The sequence below is a fragment of the Xenopus tropicalis genome, chromosome 5 (genome assembly GCF_000004195.4).
Source record: "Xenopus tropicalis strain Nigerian chromosome 5, UCB_Xtro_10.0, whole genome shotgun sequence".
NCBI classification, from domain to species: domain Eukaryota; kingdom Metazoa; phylum Chordata; class Amphibia; order Anura; family Pipidae; genus Xenopus; species Xenopus tropicalis.
In genome coordinates this window covers 157,697,057-157,709,703 of record NC_030681.2, presented here as the reverse complement: position 1 = coordinate 157,709,703, position 12,647 = coordinate 157,697,057, and the positions used below count along the sequence as shown (strand labels likewise).

At 38.5% G+C, this 12,647-nt stretch overlaps 1 protein-coding gene across 1 annotated transcript; it reads left to right on the top strand.

Moving 5' to 3' along the window:
• Window positions 1-552: 552 nt before the first annotated feature.
• LOC116411023 (vomeronasal type-2 receptor 116-like) lies at window positions 553-9,867 on the top strand. The gene is made up of 5 exons (XM_031902789.1): window positions 553-567; window positions 651-1,043; window positions 3,226-3,453; window positions 6,165-6,288; window positions 8,969-9,867. Exons 1-5 carry the CDS (start codon window positions 553-555, stop codon window positions 9,865-9,867), a joined length of 1,659 nt encoding a protein of 552 aa, XP_031758649.1.
• Window positions 9,868-12,647: the final 2,780 nt, after the last annotated feature.

Genomic DNA, 12,647 nt, shown 5'->3' with positions numbered 1-12,647 from the left:
GCTCTCATTAAAAGAATTGTCTCTTGTGTCAAAAATATTTTTTTTAATGCGACCACCTGTTCTTTTGACGCTTCTGCCTCTTCCTTTGACGTGACCGCCAATTTTTCGCAGCAACATTTTGTGGAAATGCAAAAAAATATTGCTCATCACTATTGATATTATAAAATGACTTTCTTTTGGCTGATTTTTCTGCAGATCAGTTATGGCACCAGAGATCCCATATTCAACAACAGAGTTTTCCATCTTTTCTACAGAACTGTCCCTGATGAATTATCTGAAATATATGCATTTGTGAAACTGATAAAGCACTTTTAACTTTTCCCAATAAATGAAAAGGGGCCCCCTTGCTGCTACAGATGGAAGTCTCTTGCCATTATAAGACAATGATAGTAATGGGCGAAAAAATTAATCAGGCAGGGATCTGCGGTGAATTTCCACATTGTCATTGGCAGATTTTTTTGTGAAACGGGTGACAAAATTTGTTCTGGAAAAATTTGGTGTACGTCCAAAAATGGAAGTGGAAATTTTGCAAAACAATTTGGCAATGCAGAAATGCGGCATTTCACTGTGAGTCCATGCATGGCAAGAAAAAAATTGCTCATCCCTATTGATATTATAAAAGGACTTTCTTTTGGCTGATTTTTCTGCAGATCAGTTATGGCACCAGAGATCCCATATTCAACAACAGAGCGCTGTTTCCATCTTTCTACAGAACTATCCCTGATGAATTATCAGAAATGAATGCATTTGTGAAACTGATAAAACACTTTGGCTGGAAATGGGTCGGGCTCATTGTATCCGATGATAAGACTCAGCTTAGGGCTGGCCAAAATCTGGAGGGAGAAATGAAGAAAAATGGGATCTGTTTGGACTTCTTTGTTAAGCTCAATAATGATTTAATGGCTTCTACAAATGCCGTGCAGATTAAAAAGACTTTGCTCAAAAGCACTGCTAATGTGATAGTTGTTTTAGCCAGTTTACTGTACATTGACTTTATCATGTTCTTTTTTGGCGTCTTTAACATGCCGGAGAAAATATGGATTGTATCTTCAACGTTCTTAAAAGTCTTAGATACAGCGTATCCCCAAAACAGAATAATATTTAATGGTGTTCTGGTTCTTTCCTTCAAACAAGGAGAGATTCCTGGGTTTAGGGAATTTTTACATGGTTTAAATCCATCTCTTCATGAAAATGGTATTTTGTTTCCAAATATCTCGGAACGGTTGTCCAATTGTGATTCTTCAACCACCATTCAAATGATCCCAAACAGGACAGACGTCTCCCTTCCAAAATGCACCAAGAGTCAATTCTATTATACACACGATCTGTCATTGAATGATACGATGAATTACAGAATATCTTATGGGGTTTACACGGCAGTATACACAATGGCCCTCGCTCTCCATAAACTGTACATGGAACAAACAAGGGCAAGTCACCCTGACAGAAGAGCGACTCTACAAACTCATTTTAAGCAATGGCAGGTGAGATGATTTTTGTAAATGTGGCATTAAATGGCCTTGCATCTTGTCACCAAACTTCATGATTCAATAAAACCTATGTATTATAATAAATAATGTACCCCCTATTGATGACCATGAGGATATTAGACATCACCCCTGAGTTCTATGACTTGTATAAAAGCACTTGGCCTTCGACCTTGTGCCTTTATAGCAGCAGTTCTCAACATGTTGGTCGGGACCCCTTCAAAGGGGACGCCTAAGACCATCGGAAAACACATATCTCCGATGGTCTTAGGAATCATTTTATGTTTGGGGGTCACCACAACATGAGGAACTGTATTAAAGGGTTGCGGCATTAGGAAGGTTGAGAACGACTGCTTTATATGGTCATGGAACTTCTCTGTAACTTATAATATCCTTATATTGCACAACAGGGGGTACATTATTCACTATATCTAAAGTGCAGTCTAACTTCTTTACTATGCTGCAAACGGGTATGTTTGAACTCATATATAGGGGCACATTTACAAAGCAACTATGAGATAAAGTTGTATTTTTTCTTACTTCTACATAATGTCAAAATTTACAAGTGGGTTTTCACCAGAACTCAATTTTTTTGTTCTTATTCCCGGAAAAATTTGATTTTTTTCAAAAAGAATTCCCAGAATTTGTGGTGAATTAATGTTTGGTTACCTTTTTTTTTTTTAATAAAAATTCAATGGGTTTGATCTGTCAAGTACCAGTGTGCCCTATGGAGGCTTAGAATAGTAGGGGAATAGAATAGTCAGTGACCTTCAAGGACAAGTTAATCCCCTCATTGTTTTCAGTTTCACCCAGTTCAAGGGGAACTTAATCCCCTCATTGTTTTCACACCTCTCAAGGGGAACTTAATCCCATCATTGTTTTCAGTTTGTCCCAGAAACTTAAACACTTTATTGTTTTCCAAGAATGAGCTCCAATGCTCCTAAAATGGCTGCTGGAGCACTTCCTGTTTGGGAAAAATAAAGAGGATTCAGGGAAATGAATGTCTGTTTAAATGCAAACTTTTTAACAATGCTTTCAACTCAAAAAATCTGGGATTGTCGAATGTAAACTTGAAATTTTCATACGGACGATTTGCGAAATGGCAAGAAAATTCACAAAACGCATTTGTCGCGTATTTTTTTTTGTCGCCCGCGTCTATTTTCTGTGGCCCGCATCTGTTTTTTTGTTGCCTGCACTTTTTTATGCGACCGCACCTTTTTTTGACATGGCCGCACCCAATTTGACACGACCATGCCTTTTTTTGACACAACCATGCCCAATTTGATGCGCAACAAAAAAATTTCTGCGCAAAGAATTTTTCCCGCGCAAATTTTCATGGAAGTTTCACGAAACAATTTGCCAATGTCGAAATGCAGAAATTCGCTGCAAATCCATGACTGGGGAAAAAAAATTGCTCATCACTACTCACAAACTAACTGAACAGTTATGTGCCATGTGCCCCCCCCAAAGTCACTGACTAACCAAGAGGTTAGAGAGCTGAAAGCAGGAAGTAGTGTTCTGGCTATTATGTTAGACATCTGCCCACTTCAGCCTTTATAGATTACATTTTTGCACAGTCTATCAATTTTACCCAGTTTTATATACATGTTTTTTTATCATCATCCCTACCCTAAGGCCAAAAGGTTGATAGAAATGTATGAATGTATGTATGTATGTATAAACAAACAAGCTCAGAAATGTTTACCATGACGGCCCTTTGTCAAACATTTGCTTCCAGTTAAACGCTATGATGCAGAGTAAGGATTTTGAATCAATAACTGGGGACAAACCACATTTAAAAGCCAACGGAGACTCATCAAACTTTTATGAAATTCTGAAATGTCTTTTCCTAAAAGAAGGAGGAGTCCAAGTAGTTAAGGTTGGAAGCTTTGATACAACCAAACCTGCTGGAAATCAGCTTCACATTGGTGAGAGTGATGATCTCTGGGGTCCTTACTTTACAAAGGTAACATGGAACATCATGACTTGTTTTTTCCCTCTTTTATGTATATGTGTTGTTACAGTATTCTGTATGGACAAAACAGCCTATAGGGATAAGCACCTTAAATGCTGACCAAGTCCTGGTACGATGAATGAGCAGAGATGGAAGAAGAGCAAACAAGTAGGCAACAGTAACTTTGGGGGTATTGATATAAACATGCAAAGTTCTTACTGGTCTAGTATCTCATACAAGCAATCACCAGGGTTGCTATGGGTGACAAGACCTGAGAGACCTTTTATAACTTTACCCTGAAAGGAAGCCTTGAAAGTTTCTTGACCACAAAAAGTATAAACAAATAGCATATTAAAAAGTAACTGATAGCAAGTGCTGTGTGCAAAGTGCAATTCTGGGTGCTATTTTTTTACCCACAATGCATAGTTTTTCCACAATTCCGGCTTGGTTGTGGTCACATGGGGATTTTTTCTGATGTAATTGCATAAGATGCATATGATTTCATAAAGGTTTATGCTTTTGAAGGATGTCAGAATGCTGGGAAATAGTGGGAGGAGCCTGGGAAGCTTGTCTCTGCATGTGAGAAAACAAGATGGTGAACTGTTAACAGCCTGTCTTGCATTACATGATATAACAATGGGGACAAGGGCATCTGAATAGCGATGAGCAAATCTGTCCTGTTTCACTTCGGCGAAAAATTTGCAAAACTGCCAAAAAATGTGAGAAACCTTGAAAAATTTGAGAAACGCGGCTACCACATGAATTCTTTGACTTGTACATTTTTTTTACTTGACCGCAACTTTTTTGATGTGACCGCAATGTATTTTACACAGCCGCAACTTTTTGGCCGCAACTTTTTTCTCACTTACCAACATTTTTCATTGCAAATTTTTGCAGCCATTTCATGAAAAAATTAATGGCAAAATGTGGAGTTTTACTGCTAATCCATGCCTGGCAACAAGATGTTGCTCATCACTACATCTGAACCTTCTATGTACAATAGGAGTGGACACCAGCTTGTTCCCAAGCTGTCTGTACACTGAGACATTATATCACTCCCACATTTTCACCAAATGCACCAACATTCATCTCTTGTGAGCTGTTGCCATAGGTGCTGTCTTATCACAGATCCAGCATGAAGTGGAGCCATTGCTTTTGCTTCTCGATCTCTCTCTCCAGCTGAGCACAAGTATGGCCTCATTTCCTTTATGGCAAGAAGTTTACCCTGAGGAGAAATCACCAAGCCCTTATTTCCTTGCTATCTACATCAGAATCTGGCCATTATCCCCTATATATTCACAGATGGACAGATAGGTTATATCAGTATTAGTGATGAGCGAATCTGTCCCATTTCGCTTTACCGAAAAATATGCGAATCTTTCAAAAGATTCGTAAAACGGCAAAAATTTATTTTTGACGTGAGAGACAATTCTTTTTGATGAGAGAGACAATTCTTTTCATGAGAGACAATTTTTTTTGACAAGAGAGACAATTCTTTCGATGAGAGACATTTCTTTTTGACGAGAGAGACAATTCTTTTTGACACGAGAGACAATTCTTTCGAATAGAGACATTTCTTTTTGACGAGAGAGACAATTCTTTTTGACACGAGAGACAATTCTTTTGATGAGAGACAATGCTTTTTAACGAGAGAGACAATTCTTTTTGATGAGAGAGACAATTCTTTTTGATGAGAGAGACAATTCTTTTTGATGAGAGAGACAATTCTTTTTGACAAGAGAGACAATTCTTTTGATGAGAGACAATTTTTTTTGGCAAGAGAGACAATTCTTTTTGACGAGAGAGACAATTCTTTTGATGGGAGACGATTCTTTTAGGTGCAAGACAATTCTTTCATGAATAACAATTCTTTCACAAAGACAATACGTTTCACAAATAAATTGGAAATTCACCGCAAATCCATGCCTGGCAAATTGTTTTGCCCATCACTAATCGGTACAACTTGGACGTTTGCTACAGACCAGGAAAATAAAATCAAGTCCCAGATTACCTGTCCTGTGTTGACCTGAAGCCTGAGAACACAAACACTTCACAGGAGGAAGAACACATGTTGGTGATATCCAAGTCATTAGTCTTTAGAGTTACACCACAAGATTTCTTTTTTTCTTGATTTGGAGATAAAAGTCACAGGTGAAAAAAAGTTGAGACTAGGAAAAAAAAAAAGTTGAGACTAGGTAGCTAGTCTTTGTAGCCTGTCTGCATTACTGATATAACATGTGCCACATTCATTCTTTATTCAAACATTTACTCTTTTTTACTATAAATTTCTCCTGGCTCTGCTCTTCAGAATTGAAGGGACGATTTTAATGTCAACAAATACTACAAAACTTGGTTATATAGTGAATAAAGTACCCCTTATTGTATAATATAGGGATATTATAAGTCAACAATGAGTTCTATGACCATATAAAGGTACGAGGCCCAAGGCCAAAGTCATGGAACACCAAGGTGATTTCTAATATCCTTATATTTTACAACAGGGGGTACTTTATTTATTTTAATATACAAGTTTTAGTGAGTCATGTGACAGAACTGACATCACTAAGCTCCGATTATAACTGATGACATCACTAAGCACCGTTTATAAGGATATCATTTACAGTTTGGTCTCATAGGGAAATGACTGTAGATTATATGTATATTAAATGTACTGTATATTAAGCATTATAAATACACGTATATATATATATTTGGTCCCACAGCACCCCCCATCTCAGTGCAATGAACCCTGTGGGCCAGGATACAGGAAATCTAAAATAGAAGGGAAGCCATCTTGCTGTTATCAGTGTGTGCCATGTTCAGAAGGGGAAATAACTAACACAACAGGTAGGTCATAATGCAAAATAAGGATCACTAATCATCCTAATAGTGTCCTTTATATCACAGTATGGCCATCATGTATGGAAATGCATTGACTGCAAAACCAGTCCTCAATATTTGTTTCACATCTAGCATTGCCACTCAATCAACTGCTTGAATGATGAAGCAAACTCTAGGCCACCCAAGGGGTCCCAGGGATACTGGAACAAGTTGGTCACAGACCATTATCATTATCATCTGATTTTTAGTATCTTGGTGAGCTCTGAAAATGTGATGGACCCTGTTCCCCATTACCACTGTTACCTGGGATATGTGAGGCAACATGGGCAGGGGGGCACTAAAGCCATCCAGATGTGTATCCCAGAAGCTATGAGTAATTGGTTATTCAAGTCAATTTCCCCCCTTAAGCCTTTGCAGATGGCTGGGGTGTTGGCATAAAAAAAATATGTGACACCTTCTCTTCTATTGTGCAGGGGGTAAGTGATGTAAAGTCGTCTACTGCACCATGCCCCAATTCCCATTTTTCCCCCAAATGGTTTACATGGTTACTAAGTACTGTGTGTTTTGGTCACCACTGGATTTTTACCATTGAATAACTTCCAGGTCTGTTTTTGATTCATTGTTCTGCCATGAAATATATTATCTAAGGTGTATAATAAAGTCTGTCCTAGACTGTATTGCATTTACAGATCTGGGCATTAGGAGTTAAGGTGGCCATAGACGTAGCAATAACAATCTAATAAAGATCATTCCCACCCTCAACTGATGTTCAGATATGGAGGTAGAAACAATAGAAACTCTACGTCCACCTGCCGATTAAGCCTTAAATGTAGATTTTTCTAGGGCTCCTTCAATGGCGCCCATTCAAAAGCTTTTAACCTGGCCAATCAATGAAACGACTGATATCCGCAGCTTTTTGCGATATCAATATTGAATGAATATCGTACGAAATGAGGTTTTGTACTATAATATCAGTGCATGTATGGCCAGCTTTACTTACATGTATTTAAGATGTTTTCCAACTAGTTATCTAGTGAAACTGGAACATAAAGCTTAATTGTGTCAGTAGGTAGAACAGGGGATGAGAAACCCATCAATCTGTTTGGCTTGTGTTGTCTCCCCATGTCTGTGAAGGTCTTGGTTGCGCCTTCTTCCTCATCCAGTGGAAAAAGCCCATAATATCCATTGATAGCAACTTACATTGTGCCTTTGTGCTGTATGCAATGTTGGTGTGATAGAAAGTAGTAATGGGTAAAACTAGTATAAATAAGATAGTAGACCCTTTCCTTAAGTTGGCCATACATGTAGCCATTTGGATGGTCGCCGGCAAGATCGTTCATTTCCCCCACTGACGTTCATGACTGCATCGTCAGATGTGGAGGTAGAAACAATAGGAATTCTGCCTCCACCTGCCGATTCAGCCCTGAACGCAGGGTTTTCGTGATCAGGGCAAATTAAAAAACGTTTTCAATATACTGTATATACTCGAGTATAAGCCTAGTTTTTCAGCACCTAAAATGTGCTGAACAAGTCACCCTCGGCTTATACTCGAGTCAGGTGCCATGGGTCCCTCCAGAGTAGCACCCTCTGTCCTTTGTGTGCAAATTAGACCACCAGCAACCAGACCCTCCATTGCCCTGGCCTGCTCCCAAATTCATCTTCATCTACTGTTCTCACCTGTCCCATTCTGCACTAGACATTGCACTTCATATTCTATATGAACTATATATAGTTACTATATACTATATATAGTTTTGGAGGATTTTAACTCTTTGTGTTTTAGCTTGGTTGCTGATTGAGCTAAGGGGGTAGTACTCTTAAGGTATCATCATTGATACCATATTGTTTTTGTTGACCCTCTTCTCCACTAGAGCTAGTTTACTGTTTAAATAAATATTTAAAAACACATACCCCACTCATTTAATGTAATTTTATTGGTATTTATTTTGATTATTGAAACTTAGCAGTAGCTGCTGCATTTCCCACCCTAGGCTTATACTCGAGTCAATAAGTTTTTCCAGTTTTCTTAGGTAAAATTTGGTACCTCGGCTTATATTCGGATCGGCTTATACTCGAGTATATACGGTAGTTAGAAATGTAATCCATAAAGGCTGATATGAACGGATGTCTAACATAATAGTCAGAACACTATTTCCTGCTTTACAGCTATCTAAGATGTTAGCAGTCAGTAACCAATCAGTGACTTGAGGGGGAGCCATATGGGACATAACTGTTCAGTTAGTTTGCATTTGAATCTGACCTCCGTGCTCACAAACTAACTGACAGTTATGTCCCATGTGGCACCCCTTAGTTGTTGACTAATTAAGAGGTTGGAGAGCTGAAAGTAGGAAGTAGTGTTCTGGCTATTATGTTAGACATCTGCCCACTCCAGCCTATATAGATTACACTTTTGCCTAATTAACTATATTAGAAATATTTTTTTATTTTTATCTACACTGAACTAAGGGTAGTGAGATATGATGTTCAGTTGTTCAGGAGTCTCTGTCCATGAGAACTATTTAGAGTAGGGGATCATTTTTAGATATATTTGGATATATTGATATAAGTGTCTACAGTACTGTATGTTGACAGTTTAATTACAGCTTACAGGTGATTTAGCTCAACAAATATAACAGCTTGATTCTATTTGTAATATTAAAACTTTTCCTTGTTTTTGTTTAACTAGATGCACAGAACTGTATCAAATGTTCCAAATATGAAAAGTCCAACAAAGAGAGAAATGTCTGCATTCCAAAGAACATAAACTTCCTGTCCTATGAAGATATCTTGGGTTCTGCCTTGTCCTCCATCGCAGTAATATATTTTATCATTTGTGCTGTAATCCTGGGAATCTTTATAAAGTACCGCGAGACTCCTATAGTGAGAGCCAACAACCGATATCTCAGCTGTCTCCTCCTCATCTCTCTCATGTTGTGTTTCCTCTGCACTTTATTATTCATTGGGCGCCCAACTCAGATATGTTGTCTCCTCCGACAAGTAACATTTGGGATTGTATTTACTATTTCTGTTTCTTCTGTGTTGGCTAAAACTCTCACAGTTATTATTGCCTTCAATGCCACAAAGCCTGGGAGCAAGCTGAAGAAGTATGTAGGAACCCAACTGGCCATTGTATTAGTTATAATATGCTCTTTGGGTGAGATTGTCATCTCTGCTGTGTGGTTGGCTTCTAATCCTCCATTTCCAGAGGTTGATACTTTCTCTGATCCGAACTATATTATTATAATATGTAATGAAGGATCTGGATTTTTTTTCTTCTGTATAATTGGATATATAGGAACGTTGGCCCTACTAAGTTTCATTGCTGCATTTCTAGCCAAGGATTTCCCTGACCGATTTAATGAGGCTAAAAACATCACTTTCAGTATGTTGGGGTTCTGTAGCGTGTGGGGGGCATTTGTCCCTGCATACCTGAGCAGTAAGGGCAGTAGAATGGTGGCAGTTGAGATATTTGCCATCTTATCCTCTAGTTCTGGGATACTCGGCTGTATATTCATTCCCAAGTGCTATATTGTTTTTGTTAGACCTGAACTGAACACAAAGGACACCATTGTTAGGAAACAATAGAATGGTGCATTAATGGTAGTGTTGGGAGTTTTTCATTAAGGTACAATGTGTTACACTTAGAGATCTGCAGTGCTTGGGCTGTTGCATGTGGGGTTAGACCTCTTCATCAAATATATGTTGTGTACCTATATTGCTATTGTATAATACCTTCTTCTTCTTTCTCATTAAACAGTTGTTCTTTACACACAGTTTGTATTCTTTATAACTGAATTATAGTATTTATTATTATCAACACCTTGGTTCAGACCTTCTCTGCCACCATAACAGCACATTCATTTATTTCAGAATGATTAGAAGGCCAATGCGCCCAGCTTAGCTAATCCTGGGTGTTTTTGCCTTTCAAACCCTTCATCCAGTTCCAACATTCAAAACCCCACTTGGATTCCGATGACTTAAAGAAATGATGGCTCATTTACTAAAGAAGTACCAAATGCCAAAAACAACAACAACTCAACGTTCCTTTCAGGAAATACAGAATAAATGTATCTGCTGTATCAGACGCAGCATTTTTTGTCCTATACTGGAAGATTTGTGTCAACTAGTAAATTGCATGCCAATGCCAGTCCTCAAAAGTGTCATGTTGTGTATTCATACCCGTCAGTTATATGCAATTACATTTCAAGGGGCACATAAGGGGCAGCTCAAGGACAGCTTCCATTGACTTCTACATGACCTCACCAGCTTTCAGATGATGACGTTTTATATTAGTGTCTTTTGGGGTTTTTACACTTAAAAAACGTAGAAAGTTTCATGGTTTAAAGCCCATGATACAATTTGTTAAAACAAATAAAATACGATATTAGTCAGGGGGCCCCAATGTGTCTAATGCCTTCCTTAGTGTAAATAGTTCATGCTATTCATATCTACAACAAATACCTACTCCAGAAATTAGATATTGTGACCCTTACGGTCTCCACTGTAGTATGGGATCAAATATGCCCATTAGAAGTGTGGCCTATTAGTGACAGCTCTATATATCGAGGTTGGGGTTGTTTTCTCTGGAAAAGAGGCGCTTGCGAGGGGACATGATTACTCTGTACAAGTACATTAGAAGGGATTATAGGCAGTTGGGGGGGTTCTTTTTTCCCATAAAAACAATCAGCGCACCAGAGGTCACCCCTTTAGATTAGAGGAAAGGAGCTTCCATTTGAAGCAGCGTAGGTGGTTTTTCACGGTGAGGGCAGTGAGGTTATGGAATGCCCTTCCTAGTGATGTGGTAATGGCAGATTCTGTTAATGCCTTTAAGAGGGGCCTGGATGAGTTCTTGATCAATCAGAATATCCAAGGCTATTGTGATACTAATATCTACAGTTAGTACTAGTGGTTGTATATATAGTGTATGTATGTGAGTGTATAGATTGGTAGGTGTGGGTTAGGTGTGCTGGGTTTACTTGGATGGGTTGAACTTGATGGACACTGGTCTTTTTTCAACCCTATGTAACTATGTAACTATATATGTTTTGCTGGGTTCATTAAGTTAATTTAATTAAACAAATGATGGCCAATTTGGTAGCAAATGGCAAATGACCTCGCCAAGCGAGCAGATCTTAGCATGTATGGCTACCTAGTGCATGTTGAGCCCAGGTCTAGGTCTGCAAAGCTTCAGAATACGATGCCCATTTTTCAGCATGGCAAGTCATGTTGCCCACTCAAATTTTTCTGTAAAAAAAATTGTTGCAAATGATAGCTTGCATTGTGTAGGCTTTGCGTGGTACAAAATCTAACCTTGGGACCCTGGGTTTGAGAGAGAAATCTGCAGAGCAGATTTCATGACTTATCCTAGAGTGGGAATCACGGATAGGTGCTTAACTTTCCTACATAAGAACATATCGAACAACGCTGGAGAAGTGCTAAAATTTGAAAGTAATATAATGTGCCTAACTCTGAATTCAGCATGTGTTCTACTGTAACACCTTTAGAGCCAAGAGGTTCAGCATCTGGCACTATATTATTCTTTGTTGCTTTAACCATTAAAATCCAACCCTAGGATTGTGGGTCACTACCAGCATTCTCAGACATCTCCTGTACACTAGAGCAACTTGATCAAATGATACCAAGATGGTATATCCAGTCCTAGTCACCTTTAATCAGCAGAGACTCTGGCCCAACAGAGAAACTGATTATGCTCACAACCCTTGAACCTAGGGTTGATGTTCCAGTGCTCCAGTCATATTCCTGATCATGTCATCCGCATTATAGTTACATAGTTACATAGGGTTGAAAAAAGACCAGTGTCCATCAAGTTCAACCCATCCAAGTAAACCCAGCACACCTAACCCACACCTACCCATCTATACACTCACATACATAAACTTGGAAGGCTTGTAATTCTATTCCATGCCAATACATATCTATACACATATCTATACAACTTTGCAGCAATGTGTGTATTGAGCTAAACAAACTCTTGTTGGGATCTCACCATTGGGATCTCAGATACAGCCATAAGCGGAGACAGGTCCAAATTAAATGTCCACAAATATTAGGACTTACTCTATAATGGGAATAGTAAAAAAAGAAGAAGAAAAAGTAATGATTGCTTCTCAGAGGAACAAATGTAAAAATAAATATAGAGACACTTGCTAATTGTAAGCCATTGATAATATATATATATATATATCTCCAAATAAGCCAACTGCTGTTATATCTCTGTTGCTTTATGATGTCTCGCCATCAGCTCAGCAAACTGCATCTCCTCTTTGCTCTCTTCTGTGGGTCAATGGCGCATCTGTTTCCTATCAGACTCAAGGTTCTCCTACTGGTTCTGATGTTCCAGGTTC